Here is a 26,431-nt window from a genome sequence, read left to right on the forward strand (position 1 = left end):
CAGTCCATGCTCTCCTTCTGTGAACCGCACCATCCTGTTAAGGATGACCTTTTCCAGCAGCTTCCCAAGTGTGTCCAGCAGGCATATCGGCCTATACGATGCTGGATCCCCCGGCGGTTTTCGTGGCTTTGGCAGTAAAACCAGTTTCTGCAACTTCCATATGTCTGGGAAGTGACCTTCTTCCAAACATTTCTGCATTACTGTCCTGAACATTTCGGGTTAAGCTTGGACCGCCGATTTCAACGCCACATTGGGGATAACGTCCGGACCCAGTGTGCGCGTGTGTGTGCGTGTGTGTGTGTGTGTGTGTGTGTGTGTGTGTGTGTGTGTGTGTGTGTGTGTGTGTGTGTGTGTGTGTGTGTGTGTGTGTGTGTGTGTGTGTGTGTGTGTGTGTGTGTGTGTGTGTGTGTGTGTGTTTTTTTTTTTTTTTTTCCTTCTAAACCATAGGGGGATAAATCTGCTCATCAAACACCCTAACAGGAAGGTTAGGGTAGTGTGGGGTTAAGGCCGTCTTCTACAATGCCGGTAGAAGCCAGGACTACTCACTCCTCGACCCACTAAAACACATTCCTATGGTCGCCAAACCCTATGTCTCTCCGGAACCACCAAGAAGGTATTGCTTCAGAGAGGGGCTAGTGCATATCGCACCCTCAAGGTTAGCTGCCGTAGCCTAGCAGCAACGAACATCGATGACTCGCTCTGGAGAGTCCATCACGATAGCATGCTGGCGCTTAGCTAGTTTCCCGAGTGGTCCTCGCCACTCCCTTTGTTCTCGGAAGGCGGGCAGGGTCAACCCCGCCCGCGCCCTACTGCTGAGCGGACATCAAGAACTGATGCCCACGTGCAACCCGATCTGACCTGCCCGTAAGGAAGGGTATCACTACCCTTCAGGCCCTATCAGATGCACCCGTAGGTTGCAGACAGCAGGATCTCACCTACCCCGACCCTTGCCGGGGACCCCTTTCCAACCGCGGGCTCAGATCCAACCCAGTAGACCGACGCCACGACAGCACCGCTACCGGGACTTTCTCTCCGCGGCCACTTAATCGCTGTAAGGGTCGATCTCGACCGCAGGGCACCGGTATGACCTACGAAGCCGACTTCGAACCCCTGGACCACCTCTTGTACTGCATCTGGACTAGCCATTCTCCGAGTCCACGCGCCACCTCCTCTGTAGCTCCCAGACGATGTGGGTAATAGCCGTTGAAAAGGCGTTCCAGCCAAACTCATCCCTACACATCCTCTGGACCAAGTTGTCCGGAGTTGTGTCCTCCCCGCATGTGGCAAGCATGTGGTCAAGCATTGTGCGAAATCGCGGGCACACGAACAAAACGTGTTCCGCCGTTTCCTCTAAACCATTGCACACTAGGCATTCAGGAGAATCCGCATGCTCGAAACCGTGTAGATACTGTCGGAAGCAACCATGACCTGTAAGGACCTGTGTCAGGTGGAACGTAACTTCCCCATGGCGCCTATTAATCCAACTGTCTACCCTCGGTATTAACCTATGGGTCCACCTTCCTTTGGTGGAACTCTCCCACGCGCGCTACCATTTGAACATAGAGGCCATCCTGACAGTCCTGCGTATGCCTCTTGTGCCGCGCATTTCGAAGCACTCCATGTCCTCACTGAAAAGAATGCTGATAGGCACCATACCAGTAATGGCGCAGAGAGCGTCGTGTGACACGGTACGGTACGCGCTCGCAACCCTCAGACACATAAGCCGTAAGTACTTTCCAGCTTCCGTCGGTAGCATTCAGTACTTAGCGCGGTACCCCACGCCGGGCCGCCATACCTAAGTATGGACGTAGCAACACTAGCCAGAAGCTTGCGCTTACTGGCGTACACCGCAGAGCTATTGGACATCATCCGGGACAGTGCCGCAATAGCTGTGGAGGCTCTTTTACAGGCATAATCGACGTGGCTACCGAAGGTAAGCTTATCATCGATGATCACGCCAAAGTGTTTGACGGTGCGCTTTGACAGGATAGTGCACTCTCCTACACTGATCTCCGTCTGCTGCTCCGACTTCATGTTGTTAACAACCGTCACCTCTGTCTTGTAGTGAGCCAGCTCCAGTTTCCTGGGCCGCATCCACGCCTCCACAACCTTGATCGAGTAGTTGGTAGTCAACTTTACCTCCACGATCGTTTCACCATAGATTTCGAGCGTAATGTCGTCGGCAAATCCGACAATCACCACTCCCACTGGGTTCTCTATCTTCAACACCTCGTCGTACATGACATTCCATAACACCGGACCCAGGATGGAACCTTGCGGGACTCCTGAGGTTATGTGAAAGCACTTCCGACCCACCTCCGTGTCGTATACTAGTACGCGATTCTGAAAGTAGTTTCCGAGAATCTTGTACAAGTACTCCGGTATCACCAGACGCAAGAGCGCATCGGCAATGGCAGCCCAGCTGGCGCTATTAAATGCATTCCTTACATCCAGAGTCACTACCGCGCAGAAGCGAATTCCCCTCCTCTTAGGCTCGAGTGCTTTCTCGGCGGTTTTTGTAACCGACAAGATAGCGTCTACGGTGGACCTCCCCTTCCGGAAGCCATACTGGTTGCTCGAAAGACCATTTACGCCCTCAGTGAACCTCAACATTCTATTGAGGATAATCTTTTCGAGCACCTTCCCCGCCGTGTCAATCAAGCATATTGGTCTATATGCCGACGGGTCTCCGGGTGGTTGTTACAGTTTTTTTTTGTCATCTCCTGTCGTCATCAGAAGTTGCTTGGTCGCTCTCTAACTAACTTGAAAGTGAAACGATAAGTTCTAATTTAACACATTTATTGAAGTGAACCACCCCTTTTCTCCTCCTAACTCCTATCCCCTACTTTCCTACACCTTTGTTCTCTTCACTTACATGTTAATCAATTCTGCTTCACTTTTTAGCGGGGCGCCCCGGTATCCATGCCGCTTGCTCCCTAGCCAACGTTCACGTTCCAGAACGTTCGTCGGCGTCCCGACGCGTTCTTCACACCCGCTCATCATGCGTCGCGTACCGCCGGCCGGCCGCGTGATCGCCGAACGTCTGCAACTTCCCTCCTCTCGACGTAAAGGTGTATATGTCCGCTCGTTGAATCGCCAAACCATGTGTTACGAATAGCACAATGGCCCGGAACAAAAGGCCCTGTCGAATGGTGATTTATTATTTAGCTACAGTTCTCATTCGGATTTCTATATAGCCTACCCTTTTTTGGGGCCCTTTCCAAAGCTCGTTTGGTGTAACTTTGAAGTTCGGTGTTGGTTATTGTGCCGCTGGGCACTTCACGACGCGAGAAACGTTCTTTACGGACGAACTACAAAATTGCGCCTGATCTTCCTCGGCGATTAGCGTGCACTGAGGCAAGAGGCTGCATGCGCCAATTCATCCCTCGTCCAAATTGTTGGTTTCGTTCGATATACTTCGGGTGAGTGTCATACTTGAAGCCTCCGTGTAACTCACTCTCTTGGCGATTGCACAGCGTCCGGTGATCTGTTGTCGAGACTTGCTTCCATGCGCTTTGCAAAAGTTGAACCTTCGTGGTACTGTCTAGGCGATCGCTGTTCGTATGATGATCGTTTGTCGAGGTTTGCCTCTACGCTCTTCGCGATGGTCGGTTCTTCGTGGTCCGTCTCTGTCATGTGCGACTCCTCGACGGCGGTATTACAACACGTGTTGAACGTATAATGGCTTTGTCGGTGTTGATTGAGCAAGCTAGCGGAACATTTTAAAGCAGTCTAATCTAGTTGGATCTTATTTTTAATAAACGATTGACTAATTCTATAAATTTACCAAATAGTTTATGCAAACGTTACATGGTTTCCCCGCCTTTGGCAATAGTACCAGGCTCTGCCTCTTCCAAGCTTCTGGGAAAACTCCCTCGTCCAGGCATTTCTGCATAGCAGACCTGAACATCTCGGGAGCCTCTGTAATAGCTACTTTTAAGGCCAGGTTCGGAACTCCGTCCGGACCTGGGGCCTTACCTACGCTAAGGGACTCAGCTATCCCTGCAAGTGACCCTCTCCTCATCGCCAGCCCCAGTCCCCGGTTGTCCTACGAAAGGAGGTCAAGGGCTAGGATCATGACGCGGAAAAAGTCCTCCAATGATCCCCTCCAACATCTCTGGAGATTGTAATTGAATTTGTAATTGAATTTATTAATAATACGTGAACCATCTTGTACATTTATCGGGTCAAGGAAACTTTGAGGGGAAAAAACAATTCTGATGGGATAACTAATAGATAACAATTAACAGTGCTAAGGTGCTAATAATTAGATGGTATAGAATTATTCTATATCGATTCAGTGATGAGGTACTCGCAAAGCTGATTTGAAGGTAGAAACAGAAGGTTTCATCTTAATATCAATTGGAAGACGATTCCAAACAGCTACTCCGTAGTTTAGCAGGCTTTTCCTTGAGGTGGTAGTGTTGACTGGCATCGCGAAATTTCGTGTACGGTCCATCTGGCTTCTGGGAAGATGTTGCTGAATGTACTCCGGTACCGTGTTGAACCAAACTTGTCGGAAGAAGCAGCAGATGCGATGGTGGTAATTATCGGGAAGGTCTTGTCCAACTACTGTGTTCCTAACAGGCACGGTTGATGTTCGACGCGACAGATTGTAAACAAACCTCAGAGAGGCCTTGAAACATCTGTGAAGTCTCTCTTTCTGTGCTGCTGACAGTCCCGGGAAGTAGACGATGTCACAGTACGTGAAAATCGGCATAATTACTGGCTGAACTAATTTCAGTCGCACTTCGGTTTCAAGTACTGGTCCAAAGCGACGAAAGGTGCGAAGAACGTTGAAAACTTTTGCCACTGTATCGTTGACATGTTCATCCCATTTTAGACTGCTATCCATGATCAAACCGAGGTTGACAACTTTGGGGCTAAACTGAATAGTTTCGCCGCAGAATGTTACACTATTCATCGGGTCTGGTTCAATTCTGCTTTTACTAAATATTATGGGCTGAGTCTTTTTGGGATTAGGCGAAAGTCCGTTTGCATTAGACCACTGCTCAATCGTGGCAAGATCCTGGTTGATCATCCCAATAAGCCTATCTATTTCAGAAGGCGGTCCTGAAATATATACTTGCAGGTCGTCCGCATACATGTGATATTGACACTGCAAATTGTATGGGAGGCTATTAACGTACAGGCCAAATAGAAGAGCGCTGAGGCATGATCCTTGAGGTGTACCGGCTGTGAGCTGCCTTTGTTGCGACAATTCATTTCCGAGTTTGACTATTTGGCTTCTACCCTCGAGGAAAGATCTGACAAGGTCGCATGCTGCATGGGAAAATCCAAACTCCTCCGCCAATTTTGTCTGGAGTAGCTGATGTCGAACACAATTGAACGCCAGGGAGAAGTCGACGAGCACCAAGACCGAATAGGAGCCATCACACCTCTCGTCTTGGCCATAACGATCCTGTAGGCGTCATGTAGGTTCCTATGGTCGTCAAACCCTTCGTCTCTCCGGAACCACCAAGAAGTTATTGCTTCAGAGATGGGCTAGTGCACATCGCACCCTCAAGGTTAGCTGCGTAGCCTAGCAGCAACGAACATAGATGACTCGCTCTGGAGAGTCCATCGCGGTAACAGGCGCTTAGCCAGTTTCCCGAGTGGTCCTCGCCACTCCCTTTGTCCTCGGAAGGCGGGCAGGGTCAACCTCGCGTGTGTGTGTGTTTTTTTTCCTCCCAACCTCCCCAGCAGAGAAAACCGATTGGAAAAACTCTGCTACACCTAGATGCCTCGATCCCCCTGGTACCATGTAAGAAGAGGCTTTCAGCCTTCACCCTTCGCTGGTGGTGGTGCACGGTGGTGGTCGTTTCTTTCGCTCCCGCACGGACTATGCGGAGCTTCTTCCTTCTTCTTATTCTTTCTCCTTCTGCTTCTTCTTCTTTTTGGGCACTTTCGGGTCGCCGAAGCAACCGTCCTTGGCGTTTTGCTAGGGGGAAGAGCGTACTCCTTTATCGGATCCCCCCTAGCGACATTGGCGATGAAACGCCGGGCAAATTCACTCGCCGTCAATTGCCCTGGTAGTAACCGCAATTGACTACCACAGGTGGTGAGCCCCTTTACACCTACCTGTCTTCGTCCTCCTTGACGTTTAGCTACACGGGCGAGACTAGCTCTACTGACTGAGCCCGTGTAGCGAGGACGGCGGGTTTCCGGACACTTGACTGTACCGCCGGGAAGCGAATAATCCTTGACGATTAGCTTCCCACTATGGCGGTGGTCCTACACCCAAGCACTGCACTTTTGCACTACCGTTCACGAACCGGGCCGGCACTTCGACGGGGATCACACGCGATCACTCCCGGATACTATTGGGAGTATTCCCACTGGCGAAACGCGTTCCCGGAAGGCACTAAATGGCACTTTTCACGGGTGGAAAAACGGTCACCAAAAACGCGTCGCACTTCATTCGCGGTTCGTAACGATCTCTGGCGATTAACTGCGGGGGCGAGGTACTCTACTGGCTGAGCCCCCACAGTAAGGACGGCGAGTGTGTGACTGGGTCCTTGGCGATTAGCCGCAAGAGGCGAAAAGGTCCTTAACGCTTAGCCCCTCAATGGCGGCGACCCAACACTCTTTATTCACTGTACTATCACAGCACCACCGTTCTTGGACCGCGGGTCGACACTTTCCCGGGAACTATGTGGCACTTTTCACTCCCGGGGACCTGATGGGAACAACCATCCAGGTATTCCCGACTCCCTAATCGCTAAACGGTGCACACAGATGAGCGGAGTAGAAAATGCGCGTCCGGACACTTTCGCGGTACAAAACGATCTCCCTTTTCTTGTCGTCATCGGCCCGACCAAAACAAACAACAACACACCGCATCTGTCACCGTCTCCTGTCACCGTGCTCGACTTGTCATGTAGATTTTATGCTGCGCCGCTTTTCGTGCTACGGAAGGAGTACGGGACCTATTTTCATTTGGCTCACCGAGACAATCAAAACGATATTTTTTCCTTAACCACTAGATACGCTAACTACATAAATTGAATAAAATTAAATGCAAAAACGAACAAATTAAAATATTGCCAAAACACAGTGGTGGTTTATGTTGCCAACCCACACGTTAACACATACCAAAACAAAACATCGTGAGTGACATTGAACACACCACCCGGAAAACACTCAAATGTGGGTAAATTGCACACAGCGAGAAAATTACTCAAAATTAGTTAATTGTAACCCACTCGCAGGTTACAATCTCGCCCACACCGAGGAGAAAAAATTGGCAACCATTTTTTTAGCTCTCCCTAGCATCTAACACCGATACAATGATAATAAATGACGAATTAAAAGGAAATTAATTAACATTAAAATAAATAAAAAAAGGTAAATAAAAAATCTGCCTAACCTAACCAATCAAAGACATTTTCCACAGATTAAAATGTGTTGACATGGACACTATCAGGGAAACGACCGAACAAAAGGATAAAGCTAAATCGGTACATCGTCTCGTGGTTGTTCTGCAGACAAGGACTGGGACCCGTCGCTATTAACGGCACCAGACCACCCTCGACACATCCGGTTCTCAATGGGAGAGCTAAGAATCTTCAACTCCCCAGACCAATTCGAGATAACACTCAAAACAACCTGACTTCCTAAAACCCTGCTAGCCTCCGGTTGGAAGTAGCGTAGCAGAGGAACGGTTGTCGTGGTCTTGTTTTTTAAAGATATTTTTTTTTTTGACGTCCACTATTCCCGTCCTGACGGTATTTATACTTTCTCAACAGATGGGGTTCTAATTCAATCCACATTCATCCAAAGTGTATCACTCATTCATCTCAATCACTGGCCTACGCGTACACACAATCACACAAGACATTTGAATGAACACCCCGCCATTTCACACACTTTCATTCATTCTCATTCACTCTCATTATTTTCACTCATACAATATAACTCATACAGCACACAAAATACCAAAACAAACGGGCAATGGACGCAATGTATTGTCTTTAACGCTACAAGTAATTCCTTTCCCAAGGATACTTGAGCAAGACACCGAACGTGAATGCAGATCAATTACGAACTGATTCCGTGGGGAATCAGTCGAATTTCCCTGATTCTGGCAGGTAAAATAACGAAGATACAAAAAAAAGGTTAAAATGGTGTCGTCATCTATGCGCGGGAAATAAACATGAAGATAACTTTCAGTGTACAGGTGCGCATACATAGATGACCTCCCGAATGGATCGGCGATCGCGGTTTGAGTCCTTCTGTCAGGGAAGGAAGATTAAGTTGGGGTGTATTGATGGTATATTGAGGTGAGAACCCCTAGAGGTTCACAACCTCGAAGAGTTGTCAGGTGCCGAGAGATTTAGGTGTCGGCTCCTGAGGAAAGAAGATGATTGCCAGCGCGAAGTGATGCGTGATGCTCCCGGATCCATCGATCTTCGGAAGCTCCCAAGTGAGCAACCTGGTGAAGTCGATATAATGGATCCGAGGAGCTCCTGGAAAGTTTTATATTCACGCTGGCTTGGGAAAATTTGCTGTCTCCCTCCAACGGCTCAATCAGGCTGTGTGGGCGACACCATTCTTCTTCAGGTGAGTATTGTGATTAAAGTTAGTGTAATAACCGCTGTGTCCTAGTGGTGACAACCGTAGTTGTCAAGCCAATGTTTGACAGTCTTGGGCTGCCGCTAGGATTATGGAATCGGACACTCCCTGGTGTTCCACTAACTTTTCTCAAAATCTCACACTGAATTTGACATCTACTTGCAGGTCATCGTTGAGCAATATGCAAGCAACGGATGCCTGAATCAAAATAATGGAGATGTTTATAAATTTGAAGTAAAGTTCTATATTCACTCTCACTGTACCAATTTGGGAAAATTTGCTATGAAAATTATTTGCTTGAGAAACTCTATTTGAAGAATTGGTACAGATAGGAGCCACGGGAATATTCTATTGAAGATTTACAGAGGGATTAGATAGGTTTAATTGGATCTAATCCCATTTTGCAAACAATAAGGGCACCGAGAAGTGGGCCCATATAGCCGAGGCGGTAAACGCACGGGTATTCAGCATGACCATGCTGAGGGTGACGGGTTCGATTCCCGGTCGGTCCAGGATCTTTTCGTAAAGGAAATTTCCTTGACTTCCTTGGGCATAGAGTATCTTCGTGCCTGCCACACGATATACACATGCAAAATGGTCATTGGCAGAGAAAGCTCTCAGTTAATAACTATGGAAGTGCTCATAGAACATTAAGCTGAGAAGCAGGCTTTGTCCCAGTGAGGACGTTACGCCAAGAAGAGAGAGAGAGAGAAGGGCACCGAGAAGCTTCAAATCCCTTAAATCCACACAGTACGCAGAAGACACGTTTGGGCTTGGGACACTTTTCGTGTTCATGCCCGTGAATCCCGCAGTTGTAGCACACTCCCATGCGTGGCGGACGGTGGTTGTCCACCAGAGAGCTTGCCCTCTCGTCGCGACTGTGGAGATTTAGGGATTGGGCTAGTCTTCTCTCGGAGATTCCTTTCGGGTCGACCTCCCGTTTCTTTGAAACGAAGAGGTGGAGGTCTATTTCGTTTTGGTGACGATAGAGGGCTATTCTTGTTGTAGAATACCCTTGGTTAGTATCCATTTCCATTGTCACGAGATTGTTGTTGCTGCTGGCTTCGTTTATAACCATCATATGCAGGCTTACATGAAATTGTAGATGCTTCCTTGGGAACTCCAAATACTTTTTGGTAAATGGAGGTTTTGGAAGCATCAATAGTCTTTCCGATGAGCATCAACTCGGACAATGTGTTCACCGGCTTGAAGACGAGTACCTTTTTGTAATCAGGCCTCAGGTTTCGCTTGAGGATGTCTAGCTTCTCGTGAGAACTTAGCGGCGCAGGCATAGCACGGAAGATCTTCTCCATCTCAAGATAAAAATCTTGGAAGGATTCATTCCTCTGCTGTCGCCGCTGAGACGCTTTCATCCTCAGCGCAGCATCAAGTTCCGGGTGCACGATGTTCGCCTTCAACTCGCACACCAGGTGGTTCCAGTTGTAGAACCGCTTCTGGGAACGCATCGCTTGAAACCAAGCCAACGCGTTACCGGTGAACAAATGCATTGCCGAGCTAAACAGTTCTGCCTCGGACATTTGTTCTGACTCAGCGTAATGGTGGACACATTCCAAAAATTCGTTGAGTCCCATTCCTTCGTCATTCCCAGCATACTTCCTGATTTTCCAATCGGCCACCCGTTGGGGCCGCCGCTGGTAACCGGTGATCTCTACTGATGCTAAGCTTCTCGGCTGATGCGGAAGCGCGAAATTCGGAAGAGTAGGCTGTTGGTGAAAGTTCTGGGAATTGTGCGAAGGTCCGAGATTCTCAAAACTTTTGGAATTGTCCGGATTACGATAGTCAAAACGTCTTTGAAATGGTTGATTGGGTAGTCCAAAGTTCTTGCTAGAAGTTTGCTTCTGCAGGTTCTCTGGAGTACCCAATCCTTCTAATGCTTGCTGCTCAAAATCAGGCAAATCCGGTAGATCGGGACTTTGTTGCAATCGAATATCTTGCGTATCTACCGGCAAACTCGGGGAGTTTACGTTAGGAATGATTTTGTTGACGATGTCCTGTAACTCAGAAATCTTCTCGCGAAGTGTTTGCACTTCGCGGTTAGTTTTCTGTAGTCCGGATGCAATCGTACCAATGGACGCAAGACCGCTACCTAGTTTTCTGACTACATCTTCAAGTGAATCCACTCTGGATGCAGTCCTAGTTTCGCTTTGATTGATTTGCTCTTGCGTCCTTTTTATCTCCGCCCTTATGTCAAGTAAGACATCGCGAATTTCTTCGCCCACCGCCTGATTGGAGGATGCTTCAACGATCGGAGGTTGGTTTCCTTTCGGTGAAACATCCTTTCCCGCGGCAATTTGAGCCAGCAAATCCTCACCATCATCTTCTTTGTTTTCCTCGGTTGGCGTGAGAGGAGGCACCAAACTATTCGCGAAGTGGTAGTTATGGAGGGCTACCACATCGCTCAACAAATCTGCAAAGGCCTCATTGGCCTCCCCCACGACATAGTTTTTAACGATTTGAAGCCGAGCACCCAGATGGAGCAATCTGCTCCGGTAAACCTTTTTGTTCGGACACCTGTACCCCAAATCTTCTTTCATGGACTCGAATTTGTCACGACAAAGTTCCAATTCCGCGTCAATATCTCCTTTAAAGGAGCGGACAGCGGTCTCGGAGCATCTCTGCTCACTGACCAAAAACGCTCGCAGTCGACGACGCTTTTTGGAACTCGATTGACCCGATTCAGGAGGGATAACAACACCGCGGGAGTTCAATTCAAAGTCAATTTCGTCCGGTTCTAAGTGATCGGCACGCAAATTAAAGTAGGCGACGTTGAACTCCCCCAACGTCAACATGTCGATCGGCATTTTGACGAATGAGATCACAAATCTTCAAAATGTGGACAAATTGAAACTTACCAACTGTTTCGTAAGTATAAATACGGTGAGGAACCAGTTTTCGGATTACTGACGGTTCCAAAATGGTTCTCGGTCACCAGGTTGCGTCAAATGCTACCCCAAATCGGCCCAGAACAAAGAGACCCAAAATGCACCAATTCGTTCTGCAGACGAGACGAATAACCGATTTAGGACAACACACAACAATACAAAAGAAATTAAACGACCACGTGACTGTGGAAAATATCCCCACCACTGTGTTTATTCCACCCAAAATCCAAATTTTGGTGGAAGTACCCCTCGCTCAGTGGAAAAAATCGAAGATTTTTCGTCAAATTTACGTTGGGCGCCAATTGTAAAAAGAGGCTTTCAGCCCTTACCCGCTGTTACCCGGCAGGGCGGCCTAAAGCAGGGTACTTCCACTAAATTAAAATTTCGGATGGAATTAAATGTGAAAATAATAATAAATTTTGCAATAAACTTTTAATTAACTATCTGACCTGCGTTTTGCCCCACTATCCCCTATGTGGCACTTCTCGATGGTCGACTCGTTGGGGCCCTTCGCTGGTGGTGGTGCACGGTGGTGGTCGTTTCTTTCGCTCCCGCACGGACTATGAAACGACCACCACCACTGCAGCAAGGGCCCCAACCTAGGTGCTGCGGATAGAAACGGTTTTATTTCTCAAGCTAGCCAACACACACCAACACACTCCCGTCATACAGCTTGTAAACACGCACGAGCGTTCAATTTTCTTGCAAACACCTCTCTGAGCGCAGTTGTCAAACATGCCGTCACGACGCTGTTCGGAAATGGTAAACATGATCAATCCACCATTATTCCAATTTTGTTGTCGTGTTCAAAGTTTATTATTTTCCATTCGCGATGGAAATTTGGAAGGATAGTTGTTACAAAATTAGCTAAAATGGGCTCAAAACAATGTTTATTCTTCTCCTCGCTTTCCAACGGATTGATAGCGGCAAATGGAGATATCGTGACAACAGTTTTGATTATATCCGCAGCACCTAGATATCAATACTTTTCAAACAAGCACACAGGTACAACAAGGTTTAACATAACCTCTATCTTCAATGTTTGGCTCCCAATGTTTGGCTCCCGCTGAGAGAGCATATTGAGTCAGTCCGCGACACTCAGGCCCCAACGAGTCGACCGAAGCCGAACAGTGCTTAAAGGGAGAACGGGGCAAAACGAACTTAAGGTCAGATAGAATATAAGTATTTAAAATTGCAAATTTATTTATTTTCCCAATTAATTTCATCCGAAGTCCTCAATTTAGTGGAAGTACCCTGCTTTAGGCCGCCCTGCCGGGTAACAGCGGGTAAGGGCTGAAAGCCTCGTCTTACAACCACTGATGCGACTGCTTCAATGCGCTCATGCGCTTTTCTGTTATAGTGCTTGTGGTAACGACCACGGAGGATCAAATTGAATCACACGCGCGCTGCGAAGAATACTGATCTATCCTAGCACGATGTCGGATAGAGACTGACTGTTCAATCACGATGCATGTGGAATGATCGTGTGCATGCGAGGGAAACAATGTTCGGAACGATTATGATTAGAGCATCTGCCACATCCCCTTTTCTCTGGAAAAAGCAAGCCAATTTATATTTCCATTATTCAAGAAGGTCTAGGAAAATCACAATTAATAATTTATGCTTATCTTCAAAAGTTGACTTATGATATCAACTTAAGACTTACCTATGAACATTTAAGATACCAAATGATGTCAATACTATTTATATTTCGTGCCTCCCCATCGATGGAACTATAAGTTTCATATAGCCGAGCTTCGTGATGTTGTTGACTAGATTCGATGCTTACAAATGATGTATTCACCAGTTAACATATGAAGCCAAACTTACTTTTACTTCTTATCTATCCTTCTATCCCATTTCAACACAAAAGTAAGCTACTCTGGATGCTCAAATTTATACGCAATTTCAAAGCAAATACAATTGATTGAAAATTACCACTGAAAATTCCAACTAGAATAAAGCTAACTGATTTTCAAACATTAAGGGTTTGCAATTTCGCTTATTTTTCTCATGGTCTGAGATAATACAAAACAAGACACGAAGAAGTTAGTCAAATATTGACAAGATTTAAGTTCATCTGCTCTTGCTCTTCTTTTTGCGACGTTTACACATCGCAACAATATAGTAGTACATTCTTTGTTTAAAAAAACAAAGACGTGGACACCGTCTTCAGGCTCTACATACTGAATGAGGCCCAAAAATAGATAGTGGATACGGAGAAGTAACTAATCTCTCAAAAAATGCCATTGCCCGGCGCGGGAATCGAACCCTCACCACATAGCATGGTGTAATTAGAAAGCTTGGTGACCCCAACCGCCCGGCTACGAGGCTCCACAACTGAAATAGAACGTTTTCGGTAATTATCATACAAATTATCATAAGGATTTAAACCGAATTGTGAAATCAATTGGACTTCCTGACTATGTATTATGGTGGATATTTCGATGGTTGCCATCAGCTACGGGGTCTGATAAAATGCGTTGTCTTACTGCACTTTTCATTTTTCCAATAAACTCACATTTTTCATACTGGTTGTATCTCTGAACTCACTTTTAAATGAACCCAAACTCACTTTTTTTCAGCATGAAATAATGAAGGCCTACAATTACATTTTTATTTTTGTCAATAAATAATCAAATTTTCCTAATAAAAACTGATATGATTTTCATAACATTGATTTTAGCCTATGATTTTCCGGAAAATATACTTCAGTTCAGTATGATTAGAGTTTCAGAGATAACTCCTAATGTGTATTAAGGATGCCAATGTTGACTGTCATATCAAAATATCATTAACTGTTGTTTTTAGTACTAGTAGAAATATTACGTAAATAATTTTGTCGTCAATTTACTACAAGCAGAAAAAAAGTTGTAACTTTTTGTCGCACCTTAGATTATGCATCAAGTGTTTCCAACTCAATTCATTGAGGAAATTGATTGTGGCAATGGATTATCTAATCTATAAAATACTTATCATGGCATTCTTTTTCTTTTTGTTCCTTCAATGGTGGCCTATTATTTCCAATTGGATTAAGTTGCATAATAACCAATTTCACATCTAAAGCTCGGAATAATATGCAATGCAAAATTTGTAGGCGAGCTCGATCAGGATACACGCGATCAACATTTTTTATAAGCAATAAACACTGCTAACACAACTCTTCAAACTCAATATTGCTCATACTGTTAAACATTCTTCAGCTTTTTATTTGGCCTACATTAAATATTTTTTTTTTATGTTTAAATAACGGATGCTAATAACCACATAAGAATCAGAATACGTAATCACTTGTTCAGATATTTTGACATACATAACACTTTTTAAGAAGCACCAAACAATCGCAATGTTCCTAAATAAAATGGAATGCCAATTGGTCAAGACTTTCGTGTAAAGACCAAATCAATTAACTCTCAAATATGGTCTATGTTCCATTATAATCTCTATGCTTTATTATACATTCAATCCAAAAAACAGACAGTCACGGCCCCGATTGACTTCAGTTTTTTTTTTCAAAATATAAGTTACATACCAAACAGTTCTTCAAATCTCTGTCTTGAATAGACTAAGAATGGTGACACCTTGCTGGAAATTGGAACTCAGCAGCAGTTTTATTTTCGCTCAACTTTTCTCTTTCGAACCTTTTTCAGTTAGTGCCTGAGGCCCAAAGGAGCACTTGAGTTTACAATGTCAACACGTTATAATACAATTATACACTATTTTCTGGAACGGGATGAATGACCCATAAAAGGTTAAAATCCCTGGTAATAAACAAACAACAACAACAACTATTTTCTGGAAGTCCAAAAAACTTCCCACCTTCAAGGATCCTTAACCCTTATGTGGCCGACAGGGTACCCGGGTACCCAGCGCCCATTTAAAAAGCACGGTGTAGAAAAATGCAAAAAAAATTGTCGGACACATAACGGTTAGTCGAACCGGGAGTCGAATCTGCTGCGCTAAATTCAAAGCCTTGCCCACTAGGCTGACTAGAGAAGTTTCTGCAGTCTATTTGATCATTATACGGTATATCTAACAATGGCCATACTTACGACATGGATATGTTTCACAACATCCTAGAGTGATATGGTTTATGAAAATATCTTGTCTTTTTTTTATCATTTATATGTATATTTTTTTTTTTTGAATTGTTTGATGTGTTAACACCCTTTACTGAATATTTATACGTGTACAAAACTAACAACCAAAATCGAATATTACAAACTTTGCATCGCCAAAAACAAGCACTTGTTTTCATCATACAAGTACATATCTTTATTTTTTTTCATCATTCAAGAGCATTCTATCAGTTCAGCGCTATAATTCGACTTACTAAACAACCATGAGCGATCGCTTCAAATTCGCATAATATAAGAGCAAATCGCATCTCATCCTTCAAGAGCAATCGCACAGCTGTTCCATCATCACCTGACTATCGGGCTGTCGATTATTTAACTTTCGGCGATCATTCAACTCCTGCATCATCCCAGAGCTATTGTTTCGACTTCGCATTATTGGAGAGCAATCATCTGCCATTCGCATCATCCAAGAGCGATCATGTGACTGACGCATCGTTCAAGAGCGATCATTCTAGATCTGCATCATCCAAGAGCATTTGTTTCGACTTCGCATCATTTAAGAGCGATCGTGTGATATTCGCATCATCCAAGAGCGATCATATGACTGACGCATCATTCAAGAGCGATCATTTTACTGCTGTACCATACATAGACAATCGTTTCGATTTCGCATCATTTAAGAGCAATTGTTTGACATTCGCATCATCCAAGAGCTGTCGTTTTCACTTCGCATCATTCAAGAGCGATCATTTGACATTCGCATCATCCAAGAGCAACCGTTTTCACTTCGCATCATCCAAGAGCGATCGTGTGACTAACGCATTATTCAAGAGCGATTATCTGAGATTCACATCATCGAAGAGCGATTATTTAATTATTGCATCATCCAAGAGCAATCAAATGACAAACGCATCATCTCATGGTGGATCTCGGAGCGGTTATATGATATGGTATCAGCAACACACGATATTTTTTTTTATTCGCATCATCCAAAAGCGAGCCTCTGACTGACCGTCATTCACCTGACATTCGCAACATCTAAGAAAGGTCACCTGACTGTCAGCGATTATGTAACAATGTATCATCAAAGGACCTTCATCTGTTTTTTTTTTCTCTGCATCCAAGAGTAATCTTCTTAATTTCTGATCAGTCAAGATCTTTCTTAAAGCTGCCATATCTTTCAAAATCAAACAAAGAAACATTATGAAACTCGAAACATCGTTTACATACTTAGTACATCGTTTATGATTTCTCATTTTATTATTTAGTTTTTTTTTTGTTTTACTGCATAGTTTTCAAACACTCATCTACATGCGAGCCTTCATATTTCGCTATTCAATCCATGTCACAACTATTGCTGGTAGTATTGCTAATGATTTACTTTCAATGTCCAGATAATACCAGGTTAATGCTATTATGTATTTTGTATCAATAATTCTCTTTCTATTGCAAGGGTTAAGCTTGTCATTAAGCAACCGATTTACGGATAACTGCCTTCTTTACGGCAGGCTAACTTGAATCTGGACCTGGAAAGTATTCTGAAAAACGATAGGCCTAGAAAGATAGGCGTTTGAGAAATTATAAATGTCAATATCTTTCGACCTTATTGACCGAGCACGATTGTGAAGACATGGAAACTTGATAATGTTTTGTCACGCCTGCTAAACATTTCAAATGGAGCTGTTAGTATTTCCTGCACAAACGGATTTGATTATTCCGCATGAAAAATTTTCATTATTTTACCATAAAGATCAGTTATAATATTGTCTTTGATAATAGTGGGTTTTTACTGCTTTTCAATCCACTATGCTTCAATATGAATCAATCAGAGACTGGCATGCGGCACCGAAAATAAAATCAAACATTTATTTATTTTTTTGGCGGTATTATTTTTTTAAGTAGAAAAACAAATTCAAACTTTCTTAACCTCCTTCTCGCATCTTTCTGATGTAGTTCATTTCCATTATCCTTCCGTAACTCGCGCGGTTGGCCACCGCCGTTAGCATCACGCTAATGCTGAGTACAAAAAGCGTGGTTTTTTTTCAACGTGTTGTATTGAATACAATAGCGCGATCGCATAGAATATAGTACAGTGATCAAAAACCAATTCGAAGTTAAGAGACAACTTCTTATCCAATTCATTAGTTTTGGTTTGTCAATTCGATGACTGTTATGGCACGTGACTTTTGTTCTAAGATAAAGTTTTGATTCTTATAAAATAAGCGCAATGATTTGGCAATTTATTAAGTGCAATCTCCGAAAACAAATTGCGTGTACACTTAACCCTTTTTTTTTTGAGCCGCAGTGTTTCATAATAGTTTGTTTATATAGAAACTCACCTTGAATTCCTGCCATTGATGATATCAGCAAACATGAAGAAGCATGATTATTATCAATACTCATTATTATACCATAGACACAAATGAAGCTCAATCAGCTATGAAAAACATTCGATGCACACACTCATTGCATTGGCACTCTAGCACTACTTCGCACTGTGATAAAAGAAACAAAGCTTCGTCGCAGGCTTTTCAATATTTAACAATAGCAGCGTGGCCTTGACCTTGAACGCGCCGCATCGACAGCAGCACGGCAACAAAAGTAAGCGGAAAAACTAATCGACGCTGCCAATGCGTTAGTGAATTTAGTTTTACGGGTTGCGTTTCACTGATTCCAAATTTATGTTCTAATTACTTTCCTTTTTTTATCGAGCACGCCATCAATTTCATAAGACCTTTTTTCAACTTCTCCCAACACATCTGCACTCCACACATTTTCTTTCTAATCAAACTTCCCCTTTTTTTTTATTAACCAACGTGATTACATAGTTACACAATGAAATCCTTCAAACTTTCAAATAGCTTGGATTCTACATCCTCGTCGCCATCTTGTGGTAACGACCACGGAGGATCAAATTGAATCACACGCGCGCTGCGAAGAATACTGATCTATCCTAGCACGATGTCGGATAGAGACTGACTGTTCAATCACGATGCATGTGGAATGATCGTGTGCATGCGAGGGAAACAATGTTCGGAACGATTATGATTAGAGCATCTGCCACAGTGCTCATGCACTTTTTGTCGCTTCTAAACTGTGCTCCTCGTCTGTGCACTTACTCTTCAAGCGATCCCTGCTTGCTGGTCGCTCCTCCACTTCCGCTGCAACTCCGTCAGCATTTTTGTGTCTGCCCTGCTGATCGCATTCCACGTCTCTTCAGTGCGGCACATCTCGTCGACGACGTTGTCCACGCTTAATGCCGGCATCGATCTTCTTACTTCCTCGAATCTAGGGCAGATGAACACTACGTGCTCCGGTGTCTCCTCCACGTTCTCGCACTCTGGGCAGAAGGGCGAAGCGGCATGGCCAAATCGATATAGGTACTGCCTGAAGCAGCCGTGACCAGACAAAAACTGAGTTAGGTGAAAGTTCACTTCTCCGTGCTTCCTGTTCACCCAAGTCGACACATCAGGGATGAGCCGATGGGTCCATCTCCCTTTCTCCGTGGAATCCCATTCCTGTTGCCACTTTGTCATTGAGGCCGTTCGCACCAACGTTCTCACTTGGCTGGTCCTCCTCCGCTCATAGCATCATCCCTGCAATCACACAAACTGCGACGATATTGTTCTATACGCGCTCGCTACTCGCATGGCCATGAGCCGGAACGCGATGTTTAGCATCATCCGATTTCGCTTTGTTTTCAGCGCCGCACCCCAGGCTGGGACTCCGTACTGCAGTATCGAAGATGACACGCTAGCTAGCAACCGCCTCTTGCTGCTTCTCGGACCACCGGTGTTTGGCATAATCCTCGACAGTGCGTTGATCGCCTTTGCCGCCTTTTCACAGGCATAGTCGACGTGGCTGTTAAAGTTTATCCGATCGTCGATCATCACACCCAGGTGCTTCAGCTCTCGCTTCGACGCTACTACGTGTTCTCCGACGGAGATTTCCACTTGCTGCACTGCCTTGCAGTTGCTCACCAAAAGTACCTCCGTTTTGTGGTGGGCTATCTTTAGCTTGACTCCATCCATCCAGTTTTCGATGATGCCGATCGATTCTGCCGCCAACATTTCCAACTCTTCCGGTGTTTTGCCTATTACTGATAGGACGATATCGTCCGCGAAACCCACGAGCACGATGCCTGTGGGTAGCTGCAATGTAAGCACTCCGTTGTACATAGCGTTCCACAGCGTTGGCCCGAGGATGGAGACTTGTGGAACTCCCGCCGTCACTTTCATCCTCCTCTGTTCAGCTTCAGTGTCGTACACCAAGACTCTGTTCTGGAAGTAACTTTTCAAGATCCGACACAAGTAGTCTGGAACCCGCATTCTATGCATCGCTACGGCGATGGCCTTCCAGCTGGCGCTATTGAACGCGTTCTTGACGTCGATTGTGATTACGGCGCAGTGTTGGTTTCCTCTCCTCTTCTGTTTGGACGCCTTCTCGGCCTTCTCCAGAACCGTCCGGATAGCATCCACCGTCGACTTTTCCTTCCGGAATCCAAACTGCAGCTGTGACAGTCCACGTTCTCCTTCTGTGAACGGCACCACCCTGTTAAGGATGACCTTCTCCAGCAGCTTCCCAAGTGTGTCAAACAGGCATATCGGTCTAAACGATGCTGGATCCCCCGGCGGTTTTCCTGGCTTTGGCAATAAAACCAGTTTCTGCACCATCCATATGTCTGGGAAGTGGCCTTCTTCCAAACATTTCTGCATCACTGTCCTGAACATGTCGGGGTAAGCTTGGACCGCCGATTTTAACGCCACATTGGGGATCCCGTCCGGACCCGGGGCTTTGTTCCCTTTTAGTTTTTTCGCTACTGCCTCTAGCTCGACATTTGAGACCTGCCGAGCTTCCTCACTTGCTTCGTCCTCCTCACCATACGGTGTTGGTGGCCACGTCGTTGGGTCGTGCTTCGGAAAGAGACCCTCCACGATTACCTTCAGCTTGTCTGGACACAACTCTGCTGGCGTCGCTGGACCTTTAATCTTTGTTATCACGACTCGGTACGCGTTACCCCAGGGGTTTGCGTCGGCCTCCCGGCATAGCTCCTTGTGACAGTTTGACTTGCTCACGATTTTCTCCTTTTTAAATGCGGCTCTGGCCTCCTGGAACGCTAGCTTCCGCTCCTCCCTATCTGGGAGGTTTCAGGCCCTCTGGTAGAGTCTTCTGGCTCTTAAACAGGCAGCACGGAGGGTGCCGAGTCTCTCGTTCCACCAATGTGCAAGACGTCGTCTGCACCTAGGCTCCCGTTTTCGTGGCATTGTAGTGTCGCATGCCCTTGTAATCACTCTTGTCAGCTCTACCGCATCTAGATCTGGGATGTCGCTGTCCACACGGAGTGCCTCACTGAAGAGGTCCCTGTCGAAGGCTCTAGTCTTCCACTTTCGCTCGCATGTTCTGTTTCTCTGCATGGCCGTAGGGTTCCGTTGGCCAATGCTGTAGCAGATCGCCTGGTGATCACTGTGGGTGTACTCTTCGCTTACTTTCCAGTTCATGGTGCTTGCTAGCGATGGACTGCAGAAGGTAATATCGAGGATCGACTCCCGCCCGTCTTTCCTGAATGTGCTTACGGTGCCAACGTTGCACAGCTGTACCTCCAACCTCGCCAGTGCTTCCAGCAGGCTGTAACCTCTTGCGTTGGTTAACTTGCTACCCCACTCCACGGCCCACGCATTGAAGTCTCCGCCGATCAGTACTGGCCTACGTCTAACCAGCTTGTCGGCTAACTCCTCCAGCATCCGGTCGAATTTCTCCGCTGTCCACATTGGGGGTGCATAGTAGCTGCATATGAAGATACCGTTGATTTTGGCGATGACGAAACCTTCGTACGTGCTTGCAATCACTTCCTGAATAGGAAATCTTCCCATCACTTGTATAGCAGCCGTTCCCGTGCTATCTGCCACCCAGTTGTTGTTACCGAGACGAACTCGGTACGGCTCTGCAATAATCGCAACATCGCACTTTGCTTCCGTTGTTGACTGCCTCAATAGTTGCTGTGCGGTATCACAATGATTCAGGTTGATCTGCATTATCTCCATTACTGTTGGCCTGTGATCGCCTTCCTATATGCAGGGCCCGTCGAATGGACGTTTCCTTCTTCCGCTGTGCAGAGCATGCACTTTGGCGCTTGCGAGCAGTCCTTCGCAAAGAGTCCCTTCTCACCGCATTTTATGCATTGTTCAGATCTGTCTGGGACTTTGCAGTTGGCCGACATGTGTCCAAAGCCCATGCACTTGAAGCATCTCAATATCCGTTTGCGGTCACTCCTTGCTATTCGAGCGGCGACCCTCAGCGGGCGTCTCCTGTTACTCTGTTGATGCTTCCACCGCCGTAATCTGCTCCAAAGCCAGCTTCAAAGCCTTTTCAGCAGTCTCAGCTCTCTTACGCAACGCTGTGTGCTCGCGGTCAGCTCCCGGGTAGAGGTAAAATACTGACGATCAAAACATGATGTTGGTTTGATTGATATAAGAGATAAAAGATCTGAAAATAATATCTGAAAAATGTTCCTGGAACATCTGAACAATATCAAAATTTGATATCATACGAATAGCTGGCTGCTATTGGTTAGATCTTACAAAATCTAAATATGATTTGATGATGATGTTCCAGGAGTAAATTTTTGATTTTATTTTTAGATCTTTTATCTCTTATGTCAATCAAACCCATATCACTTTTTGATCTACATATCAACATATGCTATTTTTGAGCTCTTTTCCTCTACTCGGGCTTCCAGCACGGCATACCTGAGACTCATTTTGCTTAATCTCAGTGTGCACGTTGTTACGGCCTTTTACGTATTCGTGCAGCTCGATGACCTTCCTGTTCAACTCCACCTTTGACACCTTGGGCCTCGCAAGTTGTAGGCCTTCTTGAGTGGTGCTGCTGCTCGGTGTAGACACCGGGGGCCCTCCTTTAGTGCTACCGCTTGGTGTGGACATTTGACTCGTTACCCCTTTTGCTCCAAAGAGTGCATGTTGCCCACCTCGTGGCGTGCTGCTGTTATCCGTTAACGCGATACTAAAAGTTTCTACCGGCGAACGTGTCAACCTACTGCTCCTTAGGAATGCGCTCGCATCCTTATCATCTGTTACCTCCGTTGTTGTGTATCAGTAGGTCGGCTCAAGAGGCACGTTCTCCTCCATTTGGGAAATTTGTACCAAAAGCCAATTGTTGTTCTTCTCTATCTGGTTGGGTCCCCCCTCCAAGCCGCTATCTTCGCCCGTCGTAAGTAGTTGCCGTCGTGATCCCATGGTGATCTTTGCAAGTAGTGAGGCCATGCTAGGGTTGACACGGTCCTTTATGGGGAACCGTGTTCAGAGCCAGATTGGCACTAGTCAGGAATGTTCAACTGAGCCTACTTCCACCGGCTAAGGTGGAGAGTTCGGAACGTACTTGGAGGCCTGCCAAGGCTTTAACGGGACGGCGGCAACCATACCATTAGCCCACACGCCGTTTTGGAAAGGTGTCACCCATTCTTACTAGAGTAGTGGAATAGTACGGTTGTCAGCTCTGTAGCGTTTGGTAGTATATACGTATTCCTTGCTCGTGTCCATGTGCTGCCAGTTTGCCATAATTAGGGTCTTACTGGCGTCGATCCTAATGTGCCGGTTTGCCCGTATCTAAGTATCGAAGAGGATACTCCCGCCAGAAGACGTCTGCTGCTGCTGCTCGGTCCACCGATGTTCGGCATAATCCTGGATACAGCATTAACAACTTTCGCTGCCTTCTCACAGGCATAGTCAACGTGGCAATTGAAATTCAATCGGTCGTCCACCATCACGCCCAAGTGTTTTAACCCACGCTTTGACGGGATAACCTGTCCGCCGACGTTAATTTCGGCTCGTTGAACTGCTTTACAGTTGCTGACTAGCACTACCTCTGTCTTATGGTGAGCCAACCGCAGCTCCACTTCACTCATCCAGGCCTCGATGGAACCGATCGTCTCCGCCGTCAGCATCTCTACTTCTTCCAGGGTCTCACCGGTTATCGAAAGGACGACGTCATCCGCGAAACCGACGATCTCGACTCCTCCGGGTAGTTCAAGTCTTAACACTCCGTCATACATAATATTCCACAACGTTGGGCCGAGTATGGAGCCCTGTGGCACACCCGCCGTGACTCTAACCGATCTCTGACCCTGGTTTGTCTCGTAGACCAAGACTCGATTCAGAACCTTGCACAGATAGTCAGGGACCCTCATGTTGTGTAGTGCAGTGGCGATGGCTTCCCAGCTGGCGCTATTGAATGCGTTCTTAACGTCTATAGCTACCACGGCGCAGTAACGATTACCTCTTCTCTTCTGCTTTGAGGCTTTCTCCGCATTCGCAATGACTGTCCGGATTGCATCCACAGTCGACTTCCCTTTCCGAAACCCGAAATGCCTATTAGACAGTCCGCTCTCGCTTTCCGTACACTTTATCAGCCTGTTCAGGATGATTTTCTCAAGGAGTTTACCAAGCGTACTCAGCAGGCATATCGGTCGATACGATGCTGGGTCTCCTGGCGGCTTGCCAGGCTTTGACAGCAACACCAGCTTCTGGATCTTCCAAATGTCTGGGAAGTAGCTATCCACCAGACATTTCTGTATCGTTATCCTGAACATGTCCGGAAACGCTTCGATCGCCGCTTTCAATGCCATGTTGGGGATACCATCTGGACCAGGGGCTTTTTTCACTTTTAGTCCTTTGGCTATTGTAAGGAGTTCCTCGTTAGACACCCGGTTTTTAAAAGACGCGGACACCGTCTTCAGCCAGAGGCTGTACAGACTGAATGAAACTAAACATTAGACAAAGGACACATGGAGCATGCACCAGTGGATACGGAGAAGAAACTATTCTCACGAAAAGTTTCATCGCCCGGAGCGGGAATCGAACCCTCACCCCATAGCATGGTGCGATTAGAAGCTTGGTGACCCTAACCGCACGGCTATGAGGCTCCACACAACCCGGTTTGCGCCGGCAGCTACTTCCACCCCGTCGACTTACGGCGTAGGTGGCCATGTGGTTAAACCGTGATTCGGAAAGATGCCGTTCACAATTACCTCCAGCTTTTCAGGGCACATTTCAGCTGGTGTAGCTGGGCCCTTGATCTTCGCCATCACGACGCGATAAGCTTGTCCCCAGGGATTGGCGTCTGCTTCTCTGCACTGCTCCTTGAAGCAATTGGCCTTGCTCAGAGCAATCTCCCGCTTGAAAGCGGTCCTGGCCTCGCGGAAAATCACCTTGCGTTCCTCTCTGCTCGCTTCGGATCTTGCTCTTTGAAATCGTCTTCTAGCTTTAAGGCAGGCAGCACGTAGGGTGCTGAGCGTTTCATTCCACCAGTAAGCTGGACGCCGGCGGTTATTCGGTTCGAGTTTCCTGGGCATAGTAATATCACATGCCCTCGCTACTGCTTCCGTTAGTTCCACAGCGGTCATAGCGGGAGTGTCTCTGTCTGTCCGAAGTGCCTCGACAAAAAGCTCCTTGTCGAACTGCTTCGTTTTCCACTTCCTTTCGCAGGTCCTCCGGGTGCTCGGCAGAGCGGAGATCCGCCGACCGACGCTGTAGTGGATGGACTGATGGTCACTGTGCATGTATTCTTCGCTTACTCTCCAGTTCATGTTGTTCATCAGCGACGGGCTGCAGAACGTCACATCAATAATGGATTCTCGTCCGTCCTTACGGAATGTACTCACAGAGCCTTCATTGCACACTTTGAATGTTAAAGCTTCGCTAAGGCTTCCAGCAGACAGTAACCCCTTGCGTTGGTCAGCCTACTTCCCCACTCCACCGCCCAAGCGTTGAAGTCCCCGCCGATAACAATCGGCGCACGTCCTATCAACTTATCAGTTAGTAGATCCAACATCCGATTGTATTGCTCAGGGGTCCACCTTGGGGGCGCATAGCAGCTGCACACAAAGACACCGTTGATCTTGGCGATAACAAAACCTTCATGATCGTTATCCACTACTTCTTGAATGGGAAACCCGCCTGTAACTTGGATTGCCGCTATCCTTGCTTTATCCGCCACCCAGTTACCGTTATTGATAGGAACTCGGTACGGCTCTGCTATTATTGCGACGTCGCACTTGGTTTCCGTTGTCGACTGCCACAACAGTTGCTGTGCTGCATCGCAATGATTGAGATTCACTTGCGTTATCTCCATCATTGTCATTGTTGACCTGCCTTCGCCTTCTTGTACATCGGGCATTTGAAGCCACCCGTCGAACGATCGTTTCCGTCCTCCGGTTTGCAGAACATACACCTCGGTTGCTTCGTGCAGTCTCGAGCAACTTGACCACTTCCGCCGCATCTCCAGCACAATGTGGACCTGTCAGGGCACTTGCAGCTTCTCGCCTGGTGACCGAACTCTATACACCGGAAGCATCTCTCCATCTGCTTAGCAACTCGAGGAGTGGCTCTCAGAGTGCCCACCGCCCAACCAACTTTTATCTTGCCGATCTCCACCAGCTTGTTTGCAGCGTCAACCGATAAGCGAATCGCCGCCGTCTGGGTGCCTCCAAACGCTTTCCTTAACCGAATTTGCACCGGAACATCCAGCTTACACTGCTCGGTTAGGGCAAATCTCAGTTCTTCTTCTGTCGTGACCGCATCCAGATCCCTGCACTCGATCACCACCTCCTGTGAAAGAGCCCTGACATTTGCATCGCTTCCCAGGGATTTCGCGACGAGTTCCCGGTAATCCAGGCTCTTAACAGCTGGATCTTTCTTTAGCTCGAAGATCATCTCGCCTTTCTGCGTGCGCCGTGTCTTAACCACGTTCTCGCCCAACTCCTTAAGGTCCGGATCCTCCCTCACCTTCCTGAGAAGCGCAGCGTACGTTGCCTTGTCGCTCGCTTCGACTATGAGGGCATCACCTCTGCTCCTAGATGGC

The 26,431-nt window shown here is 46.5% G+C and overlaps 2 protein-coding genes across 8 annotated transcripts in view; one reads left to right on the plus strand and one right to left on the minus strand.

Moving 5' to 3' along the window:
* Positions 1-26,431, plus strand: part of LOC109622136 (sex determination protein fruitless) — a 640,213-nt gene that overhangs the window by 365,204 nt on the left and 248,578 nt on the right. The window lies entirely within an intron of this gene.
* Positions 273-11,781, minus strand: LOC115263130 (uncharacterized). The gene is made up of 2 exons (XM_062854967.1): positions 3,203-11,781; positions 273-3,142 (listed from the first exon to the last, which is right to left on the minus strand). The coding sequence occupies exon 1, from the start codon at positions 11,394-11,396 to the stop codon at positions 9,594-9,596; it is 1,803 nt and encodes a 600-aa protein (XP_062710951.1). The 5' UTR covers positions 11,397-11,781; the 3' UTR covers positions 273-3,142; positions 3,203-9,593.

This window comes from Aedes albopictus, chromosome 2 (assembly GCF_035046485.1).
Source record: "Aedes albopictus strain Foshan chromosome 2, AalbF5, whole genome shotgun sequence".
NCBI lineage: Eukaryota > Metazoa > Arthropoda > Insecta > Diptera > Culicidae > Aedes > Aedes albopictus.

What these genes read in the sequence shown, in the direction of transcription:
- LOC115263130 (XM_062854967.1), bottom strand. Translation starts at nt 11,396, where the DNA reads ATGCCGATCGACATGTTGACGTTGGGGGAGTTCAACGTCGCCTACTTT.